Source organism: Prinia subflava, unplaced genomic scaffold (assembly GCF_021018805.1).
Source record: "Prinia subflava isolate CZ2003 ecotype Zambia unplaced genomic scaffold, Cam_Psub_1.2 scaffold_60_NEW, whole genome shotgun sequence".
NCBI classification, from domain to species: Eukaryota; Metazoa; Chordata; class Aves; order Passeriformes; family Cisticolidae; genus Prinia; species Prinia subflava.
Window position 1 is genome coordinate 50,137 of NW_026961067.1, and position 22,799 is coordinate 72,935.

General features: G+C 51.3%; 1 protein-coding gene across 1 annotated transcript in view; it reads right to left on the minus strand.

Annotated features, from left to right (window-relative positions):
* Positions 1-22,799, minus strand: part of SKAP1 (src kinase associated phosphoprotein 1) — a 91,285-nt gene that overhangs the window by 8,393 nt on the left and 60,093 nt on the right. Inside the window, exons 5-11 of the mRNA XM_063425213.1 lie at positions 17,875-17,952; positions 17,149-17,232; positions 16,562-16,686; positions 11,272-11,335; positions 10,504-10,668; positions 8,904-8,960; positions 7,977-8,089 (exon numbers count right to left, since the gene is read on the minus strand). Coding sequence (XP_063281283.1) covers positions 7,977-8,089; positions 8,904-8,960; positions 10,504-10,668; positions 11,272-11,335; positions 16,562-16,686; positions 17,149-17,232; positions 17,875-17,952 — 686 coding nt within the window. The remainder of the gene's footprint in view (positions 1-7,976; positions 8,090-8,903; positions 8,961-10,503; positions 10,669-11,271; positions 11,336-16,561; positions 16,687-17,148; positions 17,233-17,874; positions 17,953-22,799) is intronic.

Below are 22,799 nucleotides of genomic sequence, written 5' to 3' on the forward strand. Positions count from 1 at the left end.
AATTTGGGGTGAAACCTGCCAGAATTTGGGGTGAAACCTGCCAGAATTTGGGGGTAAAACCTGCCGGAATTGGGGTGAAACCTGCCGGAATTGGGGTAAAACCTGCCGGAATTGGGGTGAAACCTGCCAGAATTTGGGTGAAACCTGCCGGAATTTGGGGTGAAACCTGCTGGAATTGGGGTAAAACCTGCCGGATTTGGGGTGAAACCTGCCGGATTTGGAGTAAAACCTTCCAGAATTTGGGTAAAACCTGCCGGAATTTGGAGTAAAACCTACTGGATTTGGGTTGAAACCTGCCAGAATTTGGAGTAAAACCTGCCGGAATTTGGGTTGAAACCTGCCAGAATTTGGGGTGAAACCTGCCAGAATTTGGGGGTAAAACCTGCCAGAATTTGGGATAAAACCTGCAGGAATTGGGGTAAAACCTGCCGGAATTTGGGGTAAAACCTGCCGGATTTGGGATAAAACCTGCCAGAATTTGGGGTTAAAACCTGCCGGATTTGGGGCGAACCCTCCCAGACCCGGCTCCCTCCCTGCCGCAGCAGCCCCGCGTCCCCCGGCCGTGAACTCGGGGCTCCCCTCGCAGCTCGGGGACCCCGCGGCCGCGGCCGGGCCCCGCCGCATCCCCCGCGTTTCCGCGGCAACCGGAGCGGCCCCGCCGCATCCCCGGGGGCGCTGGGGCGGCTCCACCTGCGGCCCCGGCGGGGTCAGCGCGGGGCCGGCAGAATTAATGAAGGCCCGCGCTAATGAGGTGTCGGCGGCTGTTGATGCTCTCCGTGTGTCGGGGGCACTCGCATTTCCAGAGCTCATTATGGGCTGCAATTAAGGCTGCGGCACCGCCAGATATTTAAACTCTTTTTTTTTTTTTTCTTTCTTTTTTTTTTTTTTTGGTGGTTTTTTGTTTTGTTTTGTTTTTTTCCTCCCCCTCTCCCCGGTTTAAATTAGCATTTTAATAACGCCGCTGCCGAGCGGGGAGAACAACACCAAAATTGGCCGTTTTTCACCGCTAAAACTTGCCCGGCTCGAGGTGAGGATTTAATGGCAGAGTTGTGAGGGAGGGCGGAAAAAAAAAATAAAAATGAACCTTTCCCTGCCTATCCCAGCGGGGGGAAAAAATTAAAATGAAATAAAATAAAAATCCGGGAGTGATTTTTATTCGGTTTATCGCACGCTCCGTTTCTGAAATTTGCTCTGAGGCCGAATAATTTTGGCTTTAAAGTCGCGGCTGATGGAGCTCGGAGCTGCGGGGAGGGTTTGGGATAATTCCATCCATCCATCCTAAATCCCGAATCCCAAATTCCCGGGGAAGGGAGCAGCAACTGCCGGCTCTGGGATGGATCAAAAATTGTGTCAAAAATCCGATTAAAAATCCCATCAAAAATCTGATCCAAAATCTGATAAAAATCCCGATTATAAATCTGCTCAAAATCCTGATTAAAAATCCCAATTAAAAATCCCATCCAAAAATCCAATCAAAAATCTCATCCAAAATCCCATTAAAAAATAAAAAAGTCCCTGTCAAAATCCTGATCAAAAAATCCCATTGAAAAATCTGATCCCAAATCCAATCAAAAATCCCATCAAGGAATCTGATCCCAAATCCGATCAAAAATCCCATTTAAAATCTCATCAAGAATCCCGAAGAAAACCTTGGAGTCGCTTCCTCCTCCAAATATTCCGGTGATGATTCCCGGAGATTCCCTGGATTTGGGGCAGGTAAAGGGGGCCTGGCAACCTCCCAACTTTACCTGGAATTGGCAGAAATTCCCTTTTTCTTCCCGGATTTTCCCCAAATCCCAACCCCGGCCTCTCCCTTTTCCAGCAGGATCGCAGATCCCGATGGTTTGGTGTCCCTAAATCCCAGGGATTGGGGAGTTTAGGGAATCTCCCTGTTTTCTTCCCGGATCTTCGGCCGAATCCCAAATCCTGAATCCCAAATCCCAAATCCCAAATCCCAAATCCCAAATCCCAAATCCCAAATCCCAATCCCGGCCCCAAGGCGCTGCTCGCTGCTTCCAGCAGGGTCACAGATCCCAAAGGGCCGGGATTGGGAATTTGGGGATTTTTATCCCTCGGGATTGGGAATTTTGGGGTTTTATCCCTCAGGATTGGGAATTTTGGGGTTTTATCCCTCAGGATTGGGAATTTTGGGTTTTTTCCCTCAGGATTGGGAATTTTGGGGGTTTTTTCCCTCGGGATTGGGAATTTTGGGTTTTTTTCCTTTGGGATTGGGAATTTTGGGGTTTTTTCCTTTGGGATTGGGAATTTGGGGATTTTTATCCCTCGGGATTGGGAATTTTGGGGTTTTTTTCCCTCAGGGTTGGGAATTTTGGGGTTTTTCCCTCAGGATTGGGAATTTTGGGGTTTTTTCCTTTGGGATTGGGAATTTTGGAGTTTTTTCCTTTGGGATTGATGTGGGAGATGTAGGGAAAGGGGGGAGGACACCCACAGGGGCTGGGAGAGAGGCCTGGACTGGGATGGGGAAACTGGGAGAACTGGGAGAACTGGGAGAACTGGAATTGGAACACTGGGAGAACTGGGATCTCCCATCCCGCATCCCAGAATCCCAAATCCGTCGGGAAGCACCGCGGGAAGAGCAGGAACAGGGCGGGAATCTCATCCGGATCCGTGAATTCCTCATCCCGGATTTCCCCCCTCGGGATTTTTTTGGGATCGTTTTAAACTCGGGATTATTTGAGATCCGTGGGAAGCCCTTGGGAATTCCAGGAGTGGGAATTCCCGGAATTCCGGAGGGAACCCAGCCCGGGAATCTCTGGAATTGCGCTCGCAAGGAGATCATCCGGGAATTCCTGGGAAAAGGAGCCCTGGGATTGCTGGGATTTCTGGAATTTCTGGGATTTTCTGGGATTTCTGGGATTTTTGGGATTTCTGGGATTTCTGGGATTTTTGGGATTTTTGGGATTTTTTGGGATTTTTGGGATTTTTTGGATTTCTGGGATTTCTGGGATTTTCTGGGATTTCTGGGATTTTGGGGATTTTTGGGATTTCTGGGATTTGGGGGTTTCTGGGATTTTCTGGGATTTCTGGGATTTTTTTGAATTTTTGGGATTTCTGGGATTTTTGGAATTTTTTGAATTTCTGGGAATTCCTGGGATTTTCTGGGATTTTCTGGGATTTCTGGGATTTTTGAGATTTCCAGGATTTCTGCGATTTTTGGAATTTTTGGGATTTCTAGGATTTCTGGGATTTCTGGGATTTCAGCTTTTCCTGTTTCCTTCCTGAGGTTTTTTTTCCCCACATTTTCTCTCTTTTTCCCGTTGTTTTCCATGGAAAAATTCCCGAATCTGCCGGCAGAGGTGGGCGTGGATGGCTGGAATCGAGGTAGGACGGAGAAGAGAAAAGAAAAAATATCAAATATCAAAAGTAAAAAAAGAAAATGTAAAGTGTAAAAATGAGAGTGTAAAACATAAGGTGTAAAAATGAAAAAAAATTAAGAAAAATTTAAAAGTATAAAAATCAAGAAAAATAAAAAATATAAAATGCAAAAATGCAAAATATGAAAAATAAACCAGAAAATGTAAAAAAATAAAAAATGAACATGCAAAATAGACAAAATATCAAATGTAAGGCAAAAAATGTAGAACAAAAAATGTAAAAAAATATTTTAAAAATAAAACGCAAAATGCAAAGCGTGAAAGGGGAATTATAGAATACCAAGTAAAAAAATTGTAAAATGCCAAATGTAAAATGCAAAATTTAATATTTAAAATGTAAAATATCAAATGTAAAATTCAAAATGTACAGGATAAAACCTGAAAATTAAAACATAACCTTTCAAATTTCAGTTTAAAAAATATGAAGTGGAAATGATGAAGCATAAAATGTGTATTAGATATAAAGTATTAAATCTAAAGTATAAATTGTAATTAATGGATTTTTATTTCCCTCTTTATTTATTAATGGATGAACAGGAATTTACCTCTTTGTTTCCCTGATTATTTATTAATTTATAGTGAATTAATTAATATTTATTTACCTGTTTATTTAATATTTTATAATTAATTAATATTTATTTATTTGTTTATCTGTTCATTTATTTATAGTGAATTAACTAACGTTTATTTATCTGTTTATTTAATATTTTAAAGTTAATATATTAATATATTAATATATTTGTTTACCTGTTTATTTAGTAATTTATAATAAATTATTTAACATTTATTTACCTGTTTGTTTATATGTTTATTTAATAATTCATAAGGAATTAATTAATATTTGTTTACGTGTCTGTTTACCTTTTTATTTATTAATGTTTAATTAATTAACATTTCTTTACCTCTTTGTTTACCTGTCTATTTATTAACTTATAACCGATTTATTTCCCTGTTTATTTATAAATAAACATGAATTTACCTTATTTATTCATTTATAATTATTTTTTCTCTGATTATTAACTGATCATCAATCCACCTCTTTAATAATTTCAAATTAATTAATAATTGATCATTTCCCTATTTATTAATTATTTCACTCAATTAATTGATTAATTTAATTAATTATATTTATTAAATTAATTCATTTTCCCACCCCAGGCCCATCCCAGGCCATTCCCAAGGCGCTGATCCCAAAATCCTTCCTGATTTTCCCGGATCCTTTGGAATTTTCACACCCAGTGAGGAATTCCAAAGGAAACCCGGGAATATCCCAGAAATCCCGGGAATATCCCAGAAATCCCGGGAATTCCAGCCCCGACAGGGATTTATGGGATTTATCCCGGGAATTCCTGGGAGCGGGGACGGAATTCCGGCTTTTCCCAGGTGGGGTTTATCCCGGGAATGTGCAGGGGATCCCTGGGGATGGGGGAAAATTTGGGATGGAGCACCAAATTTTGGGATGGAGCACCAAAATTTGGGATGGAGCTCCAAAATTTGGGATGGAGCTCCAAAATTTGGGATGGAGCATCAAAATTTGGGATGAAGCACCAAATTTTGGGATGAAGGACCAAAATTTGGGATGAAGCACTGGGGATGGGCAGGTGAGGATGGATGGGCCAAAATTTGGGATTCGGGATTAGGGATCTGCAGGTGAGGCCCTGGGGATGAGGAAAATTTGGGATGCGGATTTGGGGATGCGCAGGTGAAGCTCTGAGGGTTGGGCACAGTTTGGGATCAGCCTCGTCCCTGTCCCTGTCCTGGGGAGTGACCAAGAGTGACCGAGGGTGACCAGAGGTGACCAGAGGTGACCAGAGGTGACTGGGGGGTGACTGGGGGTGTCCAGGAGTGACCAGGAGAGACTGGGAGTGACCAGGGGTGACCGGGAGGTGACCGAGAGTGACCGAGGGTGTCCAGAGTGTGACCAGGGGGTGACATCAAGGATGTCCAGCGGTGACCAGAGGATGTCCAGGGGTGACCAGGAGAGACTGGGAGTGACCAGGGGTGACCTGGGGTGACCAGAGGTGACCGGGAGTGACCAGGGGGACCAGCAGGTGACCAGGGGTGTCCAGAGGGTGACCCGAGGGTGATCGAGGGGTGACCGGAGGTGACCAGGGGTGACCAGGGGTGACCAGGGGTGACCAGGGGGACCAGGAGGTGACCGGGGATGTCCAGAGGGTGACCTGAGGGTGACTGGGGGTTATCAAGGAGTGACCAGGGGTGACCGGAAGTGACCGGGGGTGACTGAAGGTGACCGGGGGTGACCAGAGGTGACCAAAGGTGACCAGCGGGTGACCAGAGGTGACCGGGGGTGACCAGAGGTGACCGAGAGTGACCAGGGGTGACCGGAAGTGACCGGGGGTGACCGGGGGTGACCAGGAGGTGACCAGGAGGTGACCAGGAGGTGACCAGGGGTGACTGGAGGTGATCGAGAGTGACCAGGGGGTGACCAGGAGGTGACCGGGGGTGACCGGAGGTGACCGAGAGTGACCAGGGGGTGACCAGGAGGTGACCAGGGGTGACTGGAGGTGATCGGGAGTGACCAGGGGGGTGACCGGAGGTGACCAGGGGGTGACCAGAGGTGACCGCCAGGTGACCTTGGGGTGACCGCTGCCCCCTGGCTGCCCCGGGCCGGCCCCGCGGGGTCCTCCCGGTTCCCGGCGCAGCTGAGCCCGGGACGAGCTCACCCCGGGGACACGGGCGGGGCCCGGGGCCTGTCCCGTCCCCAAATCCATGGAAAACGCCGCTAGGTGTCACCCCGCGCCTTCGGCTGCGGGAATCGGCTCCCGCCGCTTCCCTCTCCCGCTTTTCCCGGGAAGGGACGGAGGGAAGGAGCGGATCCCGCGTTTATCCCACCGAACCCGCTCCGAGCGGGAAGCGGCGCCGCAATCCCGGGATTATCCCGGGAGGAATCGCTCAGACGGGAAAAAGGGAGCGGGGCCGGGACTGGGGACACGGGAACGGGGTTTTGTTGGGATTAGGGAATTGCGGGATGGGAATTGCGGGATGGGAATTCCGGGATGGGAATTGCGGGATGGGAATTGCGGGTGGGTGGGAAGGAGCTCAAATCCCATCCCAATTCCAGCCCTGCCATGGGCAGGGGCAGATCCCGTTATCCCAGTCCAGCCTGGCCTCGGACACTTCCAGAGATGGGAATTCGAGATGGGAATTTGGGATGGAATTTGGGATGGAATTAGGGACGGGAATGACCCTTCCCTTTTCCCAAATGAATTCCCGATCTTCCCAGCTTCCAGTTCCAAAGGAACCCGGGAATATCCCAGAAATCCTGGGAATTCCAGCCCCCACAGCCTCAGCACTGGCAGGATTTACGGGATACGGAATGGATGGAGTTTATCCTGGGAATTCCTGGAAGTGGGGAGGGAATTCCAGCTTTTCCTGGGTTTTCCCAGTGAGGATTTTGGGAACGTGCCGTTGGCACCCCTGGGGTTGTCCTGACCCTGATCCAGGCGGATCAGGATCCCTTGGGATTCCCGGGATTCCTGGGATCCATCAGGGCCCGATTTCCCTGGAAGTTCCCCGGGAGCTCCGGGACGGGGTCGATTTCCCCACCCAGCCTCGACAATTCCGCGATTCCCTGACCCCGTCCCGCTCCCGGTTTTCCCGGGAATGCCAGGCCGGGAAGGCTCCAGATGGGATTTTATAGGAGCCGCCGCTCCGCAGTCGGAGCCGGCGGCCGCCGCGAGATTAATTCCGCGAAATTAATTGGGACAAGATTGAAAAGGAAATTAAGGCGCAGCTGAGTGAACATTCCCAACCTTTTCCCTCCTCCTCCTCCTTTTCCCGTCGCTGCCTCTCCCTCCTCTTCCCACATCCCAGATTTATGGGGGAAAAGCCCTCGGGATCCATCGGTTCCGAGCCAGGGAGCAGCACCTGGAGCCGCCGGAATTCCCGCTGGGATCCCGGGATGTGGCCCCGGAGCTGCTCCCGGTGTCACCCCCTGGATGAGCACGGGCTGGGGGATCCTGAATTCCAAAATCCGGCCCCAAAAATGGGGAATTTGCAGCTTTCCGGAGTGGGATGCAGGAGCAGGAATGGGAGCTGCTCCTCCAGCCCCAAATCGAGCCCCAAAGTGGCGCCAAACCCAGTAAAAACCAGTGAAAACCAGTAAAAATCCAATAAAACCCAGTGAAAACCAGTAAAGACCAGTAAAAACCCAGTAAAAAACAGTTTAAAAAAATAGAACCCAGGAAAATGACGTAAAAGGCAGTAAAATCCAGTGAAAACCCAATAAAAACCAATGGAAATGGAAAATAAAACAGGAAACGAGGCAAATTTCCAAAAAAATTCCAAAAGAATTCCAAAAAAATTCCAAAAAAGTTCCAAAAAAATTCCAAAAAAATTTGTCTCCTATCTCACTGAGGATGCAGATGAGGTCGCACCGGTAGAAATGGGAAATAAAACGGAAAAAGAGGCAAATTTCCCCAAAAAATTCCTCCAAAATTCCGACTCTTACCTTGCTGAGGACCAGGTAAGGTCACTCCATTGGGAATGGAAAATAGAATGGGAAATTGGGCAAATTCCCCAAAAAATTCCCAAAAATTCCCCCGGAATTCCGGCTCCTACCTTGCTGAGGATGCGGATGATGTCGCCCCGCTGGAAGGAGAGCTCGTCGGGATTGTCCCCGCGGCAATCCCACAGCCCCTGGTAATAACTGGAATAATCCCCGTAGGAATTTTCTGGGAAAAAAGGGAAATGAAGAGTCAGGGCGGGGAGGGATTTACGGGTCCAGGATCAGGAAGGGGATTCCAGAGCCAGAAAATCTCCTGGAGCTTCCCCGGGATGGGAAAGGCTCCAAATCCACCGGGAATGTCGGAATGCTGAGGTTGGAAAATGGCAGGAATTCCATGGGACACCATCACGGCCAAGGGAATGAAAGGAAATCATGGAAAATCCACAGGGAAATGGAAAAATTTTCCTGGAGGTGAGTCTGGAGCTCAAAGTTCTCCTGGAGCTCCTCCAGGATGGGAAAGGCTCCAAATCCCCCAGGAATGTCGGAATATTGAGGTTGGAAAATGCCAGGAATTCCATGGAATTCCGTCAGGGTCTCACTGGCTGAGGGATTTGTGCTTCCCAAAGAGTTTTGTCCCGGTTTTTCCCTCCTTTCCCGGGAATTCTGCTCATCCCAGCTCCTCTCCTGCTTCCCAGAGAGGGCACTGGAGGCATTCCGGGAATGTCCGATGGGATCCTCGGATCCGGAGGAGCCATCCCAAAATTCCTGTGGGGTCCCTCCCTGGCCTTTTAGGGATGAAAATCCCACTTTAAATCCCAAATGCCTCCTTTATCCCAGGAATTTTGGGAGATGCCTCCGTATCCCATCGGGAAGAGTCGTCCCGACTGGAATTCCGACATTGTCGAGAGTCTCACTCGTCAAATCCCGGGAATTCTCCCGCTCTCCACGTTTTCCACAGCCCAGGATGCTCCAAAGTGGCCAAAATCCCAAAATATATCCCCCCATCCGTGTCCTGGAAATCCTCAGGGTTGGGATCTTACCCTCCCCGTTCCCGAAATCCTCCTCATCCTCCGGGAACGGCGGCTCCAGCTCCTCATCTGGGGAGGGAAAAACAGGGGGAAAATCAGGGAAAAAGAGGAAAAATCAGGGAAAATCAGGGAAAAAGAGGAAAAATCAGGGAAAATCAGGGAAAAAGAGGAAAAATCAGGGGAAAATCAGGGAAAATCTGGGAACGTCGCAGGCCCAGGGCTCCAAGAGAATCCTGGGAATGAAAAAATTCCCGGATTTATTGTGGAGGGAGGAGGTACGGGAGAAGATTTTCATGGAAAATGGGAATTGTTGGAAAACAAATCCATGGATTCAGGGTGTTCCCATGGGAAGAGAGGTGCTCTGGGAAAAGGAGATTCCAGAGGGGAAATTCCAAGCTGGAATTTCCTGGAATCAAATCTGAAGGATCCAGAGGTTTTCCTGGAATCAGGCCTGGAAGTGAAGCTCTGTCTTCCCAATCCCAGCCAATATTTGGATTTTCCAGGATGGAATCAAAGGAAAAAGCTGGAAAATCCAGGAATGGGATCCACGGGGACAGGACCAGCCCCTCTCCACTATCCAGGGGTTTTCCTGGAATCAAATCTGATGGATCTGGGCGTTTTCCTGGAATCAGGCCTGGAAGTGAAGCTCTGCCTTCCCAACGCCACCACTTGGATTTTTCAAAGGGAAAAAAAGCTGGAAAACTTTGGAAAATTCCGCTTCTCCCTCCCATCCCGCTCCTGGGATCCTCATCCCGGGGGTCCGGAGCCGCCGGCGCATCCCGGGAAGCTTCGGAATCTCTGCGGAGCCGAGTTTTTAATGGAGCAATTTGATTCAATTTTCCAGTCGATAAAATTCCCCGGCAGCGCTCGGCGCTTCCGAACGGACACCTTCACTCCTGATTTAACATTCCCATCGAATCCTTCCCGGGAAATTGGAAAAATTTATCACCTGTGAAATTTTATTTGGCCTCGGCCGCGTCTGTTTTTGTAAAACTTCATTAACGCCGAGGAAATTATCTCTCCGTGGCTTTTCCCAGTTTTTTTCTCCTTTTTCTTTTTTTTGTTCCCGTCTCCTGGGTTTTTTTCCGTGATTTTTGGTCGGGAGGTAAAGGAGGGAGAAGGGAGAGGAGGGAGGGTTGGACTGGGAATTTTTCCTGGGGTTTTGAGGGGTTTGGGATGAAGGAAGATCCGTGAGATGGATTATCCCAGGAAAGTCTAATCCATGGAAATCGGTGGAAAAGTATGGAAATGCACAGAAATCCATGGAAACCCCATGGAAAATCCATGGAAAACCCACGGAAACCAATGGAAATCTATGAAAACCAATGGAAAACCAAGGAAACCCATGGAAACCCATGGAAATCCCATGGAAATCCATGGAAATCCACAGAAATCCATGGAAACCCATGAAAATCCATGAAAACCCTGAGAATTTCAGAATTCCCAGGTCTGAAATTCCTTAAAAAAAACAAAGTTTGGATTTGGGAGGTCCATCAAAAACTCAGAATAAAGAAATGGGATAAAACGTTGGAATTTTGGGTGGGTTAAATGTGGGAATGGCCGAGGTTTCCTGAGGTTTTTCCAAGGAAAAGTTGGGAATTTGGGGCCTCACCTGGCAGCACCTCGTAGATGTCGTCGCCTTCCGGCTCCGGCTCCTCCAGATTCAGGGTGGAATTTTGGGAATTGTTCATGGAATCGGAGCTGTCCCGGTCCTTGGAGAGCTCCTCCTCCTCCTCCTCCTCCTCCTCCTCGCAGGGAATGGTCAGGGAGCTCAGGTCTGTCAGAAAACAGGGAAAACGGGATGGAAAAGTGGGAATTCTCCAGATTCCAGAGGACTGGGATTGAGAAGCAAATCCTGCGCCTGAGAAGGGGCAAAAATCCAAGGGAAAACCCAAGGAAAGATGGAAAATCCCAGGGAATGACCCCAAATTCAGGGATGAATCCTGAAGGGGTGGAGCTGGGAGGGTTCCAGAGGTTCTGGAATGTTCCAGAAGGTTCCTGGAATTTTTTTTCTGTCTCCAACTGGAGCAACTCCATAGAAATCCAGCTGGGAGGGAGGGAAAATGGGATGGAAAAGCGGGAATTCTCCCGATTCCAGAGGGGTGGGATAGAGCTCCAAACCCTACACCAGACAACTGGAAAAAATCCAAGGAAAAACCCAAGGAAAGACGGAAAATCCCATGGAATGACCCCAAATTCCATGAAGGGATGGGGCCTGGGAAGCTGCCTGGGGATTCCAGAGAATTTCTGGAATTTTCTCCGTCTCCAGCTGGAGCAACTCCCCACAACCCCGGGTGTGGATGGATGGAAAGCCCCGATCCAGGTGGGAACACTCATCCCAAAGATCCCAAAAAAACCGGGAGCCGTTTCGGGCACTCACCCCTGAGGAGGAACCGGATCTGCTCCACCCAATCCTGGGCCTCGGCCGGGCTCGGAGCTGTGAACTGCCGGGAGAATCCGTTATCCCGGGATTTGGGATTGGGGATTTGGGATTTGGGATGAGGGGACCCCCACCCACCGTTCCCAACCCTGGGGCACTGGGAAAAAACATTCCCGGGATTTATCTCCTGGCTCCAAGCGGAGCACAGGCAGGATATCCCAGGAAAGCTGGCAGGCATCATCCATGGAAATCCATGGAAAACCATGGAAATCCATGGAAATCCGTGGAAATCCATGAAAACCCATGAAAACCCATGAAAATTCATGAAAATTCGTGAAAATCCATGGAAATCCATGGAAACACATGGAAACCCATGGAAACTCTGGCCAGGTTATCCCAGGAAAGCTGTCAGGCCTGATCCATGGAAATCCATGGAAACCCATGGAAAACCATGGAAATCCATAGAAATGGATGGAAATCCATGGAAATCCATGAAAAACCATGAAAATTCATGAAAATCCATAAAAATCCATGGAAATGGATGGAAAACCATGGAAACTCTAGCCAGGCTATCCCAGGAAATCTGCCAAACCTAATTGTGGGTGATAGCTAGGGACAGGCGCTCGGAAGATCACGGGATGTCACGGGAAGATAAGGACCCTCCCCCCGTCCCTTCGGTGGTGGCCCCTCCTAGCCCCATTAGCTTCCCACCAACCACTGACCTTTAGATCCTTTGCCCTCCCACTGACATAGTAGAAGACCCTTTAGACTATTTAACCCCATGTGTAATACAATAAACCGCCATTTGCCGTCCACCACATTGGTGTCAGCGTGTCAGATGGCCCGAGTAGCTCGAGGACGTCGAGCTGCCGTGCTGACTCTTTGAAACCAGGTCGCCATTGCCTCATATCGAAGGCAACATTCTGGTGCCGAAAGCCCGGGAACAAGAAAAACGCTCGGGAGTCGGGATTTTTCGCCTGGACAGGAGCAGCGGCCGGGGCAGGCCAAAGGAACTGACCCTCGGCGGGGGAGACGTCCCCGGACCAGCGAGACTCATGGAGGCAATCGCGAAGGTCGTAAGTGTAATTCACAGACAGTGGGGGATTGAGTGCAAGCCCAGAGATTTACAACTTGCTTTGGCAAGATTACTGGAGCTTGGGGTGATAGAGCGCCCAGTAGAAATCCTCCATTCGGAGGTATGGGGGAGGTGTACACTCGCGCTGGCCGAAGATACGGAATCCACAGGGAGCGGGAAACACCTTAAAGCATGGGGGAGGGTCAAGCAAAGTTTACGGAAAGCGCTGGAAGAACAAGAGACCTGGAGTGCCGCCCGTGTGTGTTTGCTGGCCACTCCTAAGCTGGGAGTGGGGGCCACCACGCAAACGGCGTTTGAAAATGATTTATCCGAGTGCGAGAAGCCGCGGGAGCCAAGCACGCTTCCCCCCTCCCGGAGCCCGAGCCCAAAGCCCCCGGTGCCCTCAGGGAACCCCCCGACCCCCACCCCGAGCCCGTCGGCTTCCCCCCCGCCCGCGGAGCCTTCCCGGGCATCCGGAGGTCCCTCCCCAGTCCCCTTGCCGTCGATCGGTGGTTCGGTACCCGAGGCGCGGCAGCGCGTGCGATTTTTCTGGCAAGGACTGGCCGAAGAGGCTCAGGAGAGCACGCGGCCGGCACCGCCACCGTACGGGTTTGAAAATGGCGCCGGCGGCAGCGGGGAGGGGCGGGGTCTGAACGTTTGTGGTGGGGAGAGCCCGGAGCCGTGGGTGTGCGCCAGTGCGCATGCGCAGGGAAAAGCCGGGGAAGAGGGAGAGAAGTGCGCGCTCGGACGGGAGCCGCGGGCTTCTGCTGGCGCGTGCGCGCAGCAGGAGGGGAGGGGGTGCATGTTCGGAGCGGCGCCGCGAGTCCCCACGGGCGCGTGCACACGGGAAGCGGCGGGGAAAGCGCGCCCGGCCCGGCGCCGTGGGCTTCCGCGGGCGCGTGCGCGCCGGGAAGCGGTGGGGAGGGCGCGTTCGGGGAGGCGCCGCCGTTCCCCGCGGACGTGCACGCGCGGGAAAGCCGCGGAGAGCGCCCGCGTGGTTCGGAGCCGTGGTTTTCCGCGGACCCGCATGCACGGGACAGCGGCGAGGAGCGCGTGCGCGCCTCGGGGCCGCGGTTTCCCGCAGGCACGCACGTGCGGGAGGGGCGCGAGGAGCGCGTGTCCCGTCGGGAGCTGCGTTCAGCACTGCCAGCATTTAGGGGAGAGACCTCGCCCCGCAGGAGGCAGGGCAAGCCCAGGGGGCGGGAGCGGAGCCACCCCCGAGAGGGGGGGCGGGAGTGGAGCCACCCCCGAGAGGAGGGGCGGGAGCGGAGCCACCCCCGAGAGGAGGGGCGAGGCCGGAGCCGCACTGAACGACACTCAAACCCAGAAGTGAGCTGGCAGTGTGCCTCTGACTCCTTGTCAGACAGTACCGGCAGCAGCAGCTCCGGAGAGCAGACAGACAGTGATTGGGATTCAGAAACAAAGAGAGCAGAACCAACACGATTTAAAATGAAACCTAATAAAGCTTTCAGCCACCCCAAAAAGAGTTTACAACATGAGCCAGCCCAGGTCACTGACTGGGGAAAAATAAAAATAGCCTGTGCTGAGTGGACACCGGCTTCCACAGTGAAAGCATTCCCAGTAAGGGTTACTAGAATAGGGGACAACCAACAAAAAATACACACGCCAGTAAATCCCAAAGACATACAAACAATTGTAAAAGCGATTCCAGAGAAAAGGAACAAACCGAGAGCACCCAAGTGTCCCACGCCAGTGAGACCCAGGCAACAACGATGCTTTTGTATGATTTTGCTATTGGGGCTGGTTGCCAGAATGCAAGCCAGCCCAGACTATTATCCTCATCAACCATTCAGGTGGGTCATGAAACACCTTTCAAATGACAAGGTGCTCAAAGAAATCACCACTCCAGACACCCCATCCTTTGTGTTCCACATCACCGATCTGTTCCCGGGGCGACCAAAGATAGACCACCACACCCCATATCTCATGCACATGTACATGGCCTACTGGTGCCCAGCCTCCAACCCAGGGAAAAGGCACTGCAACTACCCGGGGTGGGGCCACTGTGGCTACTGGGGATGTGAAACCATTGTTACAGATAGCAGACCATCAGGATATGGGTGGGACCCACAGGAACCCGATAAATTCTTACAGTTCTCCTGGGCACCCACCGGCTGTAACAAACCCTTCTTCAGGTCAGGGTTCTATCGAAACTATTATCAGGACCCTACACGCCGGACATGCACTGATTATAACATGACTGTTTTACAACCAGATCACCCTAGCTGGGCCACAGGCAGGACGTGGACAGTAGTCCTCCAGTCACCAAAAGAATGGGTGAATGTACAGATTATCAGACTCCAGCCGCCAGTGCCCCGGGCGGTCGGACCCAAAGAAATTATTAGAGACTCACAAAAAAAGGAAAAGCACAATCCACCCCAAATCTTTGCCCACAAAAGTCACCAATACCCCGACCAGCTATGCAGATGCCTTTCAGATAGACCACTTAGCCGTGTCTGACCCGAATCCCATTTTCCGCATGCTAGAAGCTACCTTTTCATCTCTGAATGAATCCAACCCAAACCTAACCAATCCATGCTGGCTCTGTTACGATGTTAAACCTCCTTTCTATGAAGGAGTTGCTCTAAACATCCCATTCAGTTATTCCACAGCTGATGTCCCCCACCAGTGCAGGTGGGACACTCCCCGCAGAAGAATCACCTTGAGTCAAGTCACGGGTCAGGGAAAATGCTTTGGCAGTGCAACTTTAGCCAAGCAGAAGGGAAAGGTTTGCACCGAAGTTGTCAAACCTGACAAGAAGATCAATAAGTGGGTGATCCCAGCTGCATCCGGAATGTGGGTTTGTCAACGGTCTGGGGTGAGTCCTTGTGTGTCCCTGGCCAAATTCAATAACTCTGATGATTTTTGTATCCAAGTTCTGATTGTTCCTAGGGTCTTGTACCGCTCAGACGAGGAGGTGTGTCAACTTTTCGAGGAACCTGGCCGGCTCCACAAGCGAGAGATAATAACAGGGGTAACCATCGCGATGCTGCTCGGACTGGGAGCAGCCGGCACAGCCACAGGTGTCTCAGCCCTCATGACCCAACACCAAGGACTTTCCCAATTACAAGTGACTATCGACGAGGACTTGCAGAGGATCGAGAAATCCATCTCCTTCCTGGAGAAATCGGTTTCCTCACTTTCAGAAGTCGTCCTGCAGAACAGGCGGGGACTGGACCTCTTGCTCATGCAACAAGGAGGCCTGTGTGCCGCCTTGAAAGAAGAATGTTGCTTTTATGCTGATCATACAGGAGTCGTTAGAGACTCCATGGCAGAACTCCGAGATAGACTGGCTCAGAGAAAGAAAGACAGGGAAGCCCAACAGGGCTGGTTCGAGTCCTGGTTCAATCAATCGCCATGGCTCACCACCCTAATTTCCACATTGATTGGTCCACTGGCAATGTTACTCTTAGCTCTCGCCATTGGACCATGCCTGTTAAACAAGCTGGTCACATTTATTCAAACACGCCTAGAACGGGCCAACATTCTATTTGTAGGACAGCAACAATTGTTGTAAACCAAACTGTGAACACTGCCAGTTGCAAAGTTCTGCCTAGTCAGCCTCGCAGAATTTACTCAAGTTTTCCAAACCCCTTCTTTTTTTTTATCAAGTTACTACCTTGTACCCCTTTTCTCCAATGCCTCTAACTACCTCATTTTTTTTTTTTTGTGAAAAGGGGGGGGGGAGATGTGTGGGTGATAGCTAGGGACAGGCGCTCGGAAGATCACGTGATGTCACGGGAAGATAAGGACCCTCCCCCCGTCCCTTCGGTGGTGGCCCCTCCTAGCCCCATTAGCTTCCCACCAACCACTGACCTTTAGATCCTTTGCCCTCCCACTGACATAGTAGAAGACCCTTTAGACTATTTAACCCCATGTGTAATACAATAAACCGCCATTTGCCGTCCACCACATTGGTGTCAGCGTGTCAGATGGCCCGAGTAGCTCGAGGACGTCGAGCTGCCGTGCTGACTCTTTGAAACCAGGTCGCCATTGCCTCATATCGAAGGCAACACCTAATCCATGAAAATCCATGGAAATCTATTCCCATTCCCCCCACAAAATTCCAATTTCCCCCTAGAAATTTTCATTTTTCCCCACCCAAATTCCCATTTGTCCGCCCAAATTCCCATTCTTTTCCTCCACAATTCCCATTTTCCCCTCCAAAATCCCCATTTTCCCACCGTTTCCCACCTCGTAGGAGCGTTTTCCGGGGCAGAACAGCTGGAAGCAGCATTTTTTCCGGGAATCTTTGCGGAGCTGGGAATCCAGGCAGGCCTGGTAGCGCTCGATGGGAAAGGATCCTTTGGGCTGCTTGCCTGGGAAAAGGGAATCGGGCGAAATTTGGGATTTTCCGGCTTTTTTTACATCCCTGGATGTGGCACGGTGGGGGGGAGGTTTATCCACGGAGGGAAACTGAGGCACGCAGATGGAAAATTGCAGGAAAGGGGAATGTGCAGAAAATTCTGGGAAAGGAAATGGCTGGAAAAATCTGGGAAAGGGGAAATGGCTGAAGAATTCTGGGAAAGGAAAATGGACAAAAAATTCTGGGAAAGGGAAATGGCTCCAAAATTCCTGGCAAGAGGAATGGCTGGAAAACTTCTGGGAAAGGAAATGGCTGGAAAAATCTGGGAAAGGGGAAATGGTCGGAAAATTCCCTTTGCCAATGGAAAAATCCCAAATCCAGCCGGCATTTCCCCTTCCGGGAGCCGGGAATTGCGGTTTTCCGTGGTCAGATCCCTCTTTTCCACCCGAAAGTTGGGAATTCTTTTCCCGCTCACTTCTCTCGTTGGCGTAGTAGAGGAATTCCCGCTGGGTGAGGACGCACCAGCGCTTGTGCCACTCGGAACCGAAGAAGCTGGGCTCTGGAAATCGGGAAAAAAAGGGAAAAAAATGGGAAAAATGAGGGAAAATAGGGAAAAAACGGGAAAAGTGGGGAAAATCCCTCTTTTTTATCTCTTTTGGGATGTGTTTCTCATGGATTTGCTCCAGCCACGGAACACGTTTGGGGTTAAATCCCTGGAAAATGTCGTTAAGGCGGAGATTAGCGGGAGTTAAGCCAGGCCTAGCTCCGAGCTCAGCTCAGGGAAAAACCAGGAGCTGTTTCTGCCTCTTCCCATCAATAATTCCCGAGAAAATCCCATTAGGGAAGGGAATAATTTGTGGCTTTCACGGGAAAAGGGAGATAAGGCCGAGGATGATTCCGAGCTCGGCTCTTATCTCCGCATTAAATGTGGGATGATCCCGAATCCCTGGAGCTTTTCCCGGCTTTTTCTCCTCATTAGTTTTGCCCTCCAGGCCTGGGCCGGGCTTAATTTAATTCCAGGATTTAATTTGGATGCTCTGGAAAAGGGAATGAGCCGAGCAAGGCATTGGAAAAACCTGGAAGCTCCTGCGGGTGGAAATCCGTGGATTTCCTGTGTTTTCCTGGGGTTTTTTGGGATGGAATTTTTTCCCAAATTTTGAGGGGGCAGCCCTGGATCTTCTCCTGGAATTCCAGGTTTTACCTCGGGATCTCTTCTCCAGGTATCCTTGCTTCAAAATATTCCTGGAATCCTGGATGGGCCTTGGGATCTCCTCCAGGCCTGCAGGGAGCAAAGTGAGGGAAAATCTTGGAATTCGCCGTTCCCATTCCCACATTCCAAGGTTTCCGGCCCCTTCCTTTGGGGAAACAGCGCTGGGAGTGCAAATCCCAGTTTATCCCGATCCTGGTGATATTCCCAGGGTTGGGAATAGGGAACAGAGCCTTGGAATCCCAGGATTTAGTGGGATGAGGCTGGAGCTGCCCTTTTCCCTGGAATCTGGTTGGGTTATGGACACGGAAAACCCAAATCCCATGGAAAATCCAATTCCAATGGAAAACCCAATTCCAATGGAAAACCCAAATCCCATGGAAAACCCAAATCCCACGGAAAACCCAATTCCCATTGTGGATCACAGCTCTGTCCATGGAATCTCATCCCGGATCCTGAAGGGCTCTGCCATTCCCAGCTCATCCCAAAAATCTGGGAATCCCGGGATAGTGGGAGGTGACCCTGGATGAGCTTTAGGATCCCTTCCATCCTAAATTATCCCATATTAAATCCAGATAAAAATGAAAAATATGGATATAAAAATATTTTAAAAATATAAAAATTTGGCTCCATAACTTGGAAATCCCTGGAATTCTTTCCCTCGTTTCCCCAATCCCAACATTCCGAGCCCAGCCCTGCCCGGCCGAGCCCTCCCCGATCCACAATGAGCTGGAAACTCCTAAATCATTCCCTAATGGAGCGTCCATCCCATCCATCAGCGGGCGGGAATTCATCCCCATTAATTCCCTAATCCATGATAAACTTCCCGTCCTTTCCTGTCCGCGCGGGGACTCCGTAAATCCCGACTTTTGCTCCGGCTCCACCGGAGCGTTCAGGTGTGCCCCGACCATTCCTCGTTAGCCCGACGGCCTCATTTTCCCGGGAATGGCCTTGGAGGCCTCGTTTTCTGGGAATGGAGAGGTCTTGGAAGCCTCATTTTCCCAGGAAAGGCCTTGGAGGCCTCGTTTTCCCAGGAAAGGCCCCATTCCTGAGGCGGCAAACTCGGGAATTTCAAAGGCAACAAATTTGGGAATTCCAGAGATGGCAAATGCAGGAATTCCAAAGGCAACAAACTTGGGGAATTCGGGAGGTGGCAAACTCAGGAATTCCATGTGTGGCAAACTCGGGAATGCCAAAGGCAACAAATTTGGGAATTTCGGAGGCAGCAAACTCGGGAATTCCAGAGGCAGCAAATCTGGGAATTCCAAAGGCGAGAAACTTGGGCTAACTCCCCGCAGCGGGGCAAATCCGGGGGGGATCCAGCATTTCTTGGAATTCTCTCCCAGGTGAGGTTTGGCAGAGCCAGGGAGCAGCTCCCGCAAATTCCGGCTCATCCCGGGAATCCTCCGGACGCCGGGATCGCCCCCGTGCCCCCGCAGCCGCGGCTTTTCCGTGCTCCCGATAAGGAGCTCATCCATCAGCGGGAAGGGCGGGCCCGGGGCTGGATTTATCGGGAATGTGTCATTCCCTCCACACGCCCCGCGGGATAAATGGATCCTCCATCATTCCCGGCCGCTCCGCACCTGCGGCCGCGCGCGCTCCGGGAGAAGCGGGGCCGAGGGTTTGATGGATTTTTCCCGGCTTTAATGAACGTAAACAAACAAAGGAGAGAGGGAAACATCAAATAATTCCCGTGACAGCTCCCAAAAGGAGCCGGGAGAGCGGGAAGCGCTTCCCAAAGGGAGCCGCGTTTGATGTGGGATCGGGATTTGTAAACAGCGGCAGCTCCGGATCGCGCCTTATCCAAATATTTCCCTTTCCCAGCGCCGGCTGAAAGTCGGGATTGACGGCCTTGGACTCTTCAACTTTCAGCTTTCACCCCGCGGCTCCGGAGGGAGGGAGAGGGGGAGACCCCTCCCCATTCCCGCTGGAATTTGTTCCCGAATTTCCCCTTGGAAAAGCTGATGTGGAGCACCTGGAGAGAGAACTCCCAGTGCTGCTTTCCCCCCCAGCATTCCCGGTTTTCCAGAGGGTCCCAAGCCCCTCCAAGGCCTCTCGGCCTCAAAGGAGGAGGGAGTAGGGAGTGATCCCAATTCCTGCCGGGATTTGTTCCTGAATTTCCCCTTGGAAAAGCTGATGTGGGGCACCTGGAGATCAAAGCGATCCCACTCTTCCTGCTCATTCCCAGTTTTCCAGAGGGTCCCGAGCCCCTCCAAGGACCCCACGGCCCCAAAAGGAGGGAGTGGAGGAGGGAAAGAGGGAATGGGAGGGATGAGCCCCATTCCTGCTGGGATTTATTCCCAATCTCCCCATGGAAAAGCGGATGTGGGGCACCGGGAGATCAAACTGGAGCCGCTCATTCCCGTTTTTCCAGAGGGTCCCGAGCCCCTCCAGGGACCCCTCTGGTCACAGCCCTCATCCATCCAATCCCAATATCCCATTGATCCCATTGATCCCACAGATCCTATCCTAACCCATTGATCCCATTGATCCCACTGATCCCATTGATCCCACTGATCCCATTGATCCCATTGATCCCACTGATCCCATTGATCCCATTGATCCCATTGATCCCACTGATCCCATCGATCCCATCCCATCCCCTTTTCCAGGCTCAGGAGGTGTCCATGGATCAATCCCAGAGGGATGAAGCTCCCCCGGCCATGGATAAACAGGATTTGGGATGCTGAGCCATGGGAGCAAATCCCAAATCCCAGTGGGATCCTCCCTTTTCCTTCTTCCCCACAGGGACAGTGATCCCAGGGAAAATCCCAAACTTTGGGGAGCCGAGGGTGTCACAGAGCGGGAATTCCACGTTTAACCCTGAGTGGCAACAGAGCTGAATTTTGGGAATAAAAGGAAGGGAATTGAAGAAGCTTCCAGCCATAAATATCCCGGGAATTCCCACCCGGATTCCGGGGTTACATCCCTGCTCTTTAAAAACACATCCCAAGGAAATCAGGCACTTCCATCACCTTCCCGGGAATATTTACGGCCTCCGGGAAGGGCTTGCGAGCAGAATTCCCACTTGGAATTATCAAGGAGCCCGCAAAGGTCAGCGCAGGGAGGGAGGCAGCTGAAGGATTTCCCTCCCGAGATTCCAAGGCCGGGACATCCCAACCCTGGAGCTGCTCCCGGGGGATTCTCCCGGGGTTTGGGGTCGCATCCCGGGGCAGGGATTCAGGGAAGGGCCGTGTCATTCCAAGATTTTGCCACAAGGAAGCAGCAGAAGCTCAGGATTGGAGGCGGGAGAGGGAATGGCCCAGGCGGGAGCGGCAGCGGGGGGCTGGGATCCCAATTCCCAAATTTCCACCCCAAAAAGGGGCTGGGAATCCCGGCTGGGATCCCAATTCCCAAATTTCCACCTCAAAAAGGGGCTGGGAATCCCGGCTGGGATCCCAAATCCCAAATTTCCACTCCAAAAAGGGGCTGGGAACACTGGTTTGGATCCCAAATCCCAAATTTCCCATCTGAAAAAGGGGCTGGGAATGCCAACTGAGATCCCAATCCCCAAATATCCATCCCAAAAAGGGGCTGGGAATTCCGGCTGGGATCCCAAATCCCAAATTTCCCAACCGTAAAAAGGGTTGTACTGATCCCTAAAATCCCCTGTCCCTGTCCCTGTCCCTGTCCCTGTCCCTGTCCCTGTCCCTGTCCCACCCCTGTCCCTCCAAACCCCTTTTCCCACTTTAGGACGGCAGCTCCATGCCCCACATTCCCTCTGGGAATTCCGAGGGAAGCGCCAGCTCCTCTCCCTCCCTTCCCCTCTCCTGACCTCATCGTTTTTCCCCCCTCTCCAGAAGTGCTGAGCTGCAGCTTTTCCCGGGAGTTATTTATCCGCTGGAGAAATGATTAAAAAAATTATTGGGAAAAAAAGGGAGATAAAACAAAACATCGATCGCTCCGGCCGCATCCGCCTCTGGAAAACGCTGGGAAGTGACAGCGGGTAAAGGATGGCGGGGCCGGAAAAACAGGGAGCAGCTTTTTATGGCACTCGGATTCCCACAAAGTCATAAATCCGGGATGTGATGGATCGGGAGTTCATCGGGAAGAGCTCCCAACACGCTGGGGTTTGGGGATCTTTGGATGGAATCCGGGTGGGATCAGGGCTCTGGGATCCAAAATCCAGGTGGGATCAGGGCTTGGGAACCAGAGGGAAAGTTCAGCCCCCATCCCAAAATCTGGGTGGGATCAGAGCTCCAGGATCCGAAATCCAGGCTGGATCTGGGGGGACACTGGGACCTTATCCCAAAATCCTGGTGGGATCAGAGCTCCAGGATCTAAAATCCAGGTGGGATGCAGGGGGGATATTGGGACCTTATCCCAAAACCCCAATGGGATCAGGGCTCCAGATCCCAAAATCCAGGAGGGATCAGAGCTCCAGGATGCAAAATCCAGGAGAGATCAGGGATCCATGATCCCAAAATCCCGGTTGGATCAGGGTTTTGGGATCCAGGGGGGACATTGGAATCTTATCCCAAAATCCTGGTGGGATCAGGGATCCAGACCCCAAAATCCCGGTGGGATCCGAGCTCCAGGATCCAGGGCGGACACTGGGCCCTCATCCCAAAATCCAGGGATTTGGGATTAAACAGAACCCCAGGGTTCTCCCATGGGATTGGAGCCTCTTCCCAGCCTGGGAATGATCCCAAACTTTCCCTCGGGGCCGTTCCCTCATCCCCGGGAAGGGAGGGACGGGAGCGTCACCGGGAATTTGTAACCCCGCGTGCGGAGCTGACATTTATGGGGGCCCTAAATTGGAAAAGTGAGGATTTTATTGCTCTCTCCGTCAAAAACCCCGGCTCCGTGCGAGGGCCGGGAAATGTGGGATCGATATCCCGGCCTTTAATATCATCCCAGAAAACAACCCCAAAAATCATTATCCCGTTATTTTTATGATGGAATTACGGCTGAGGAAT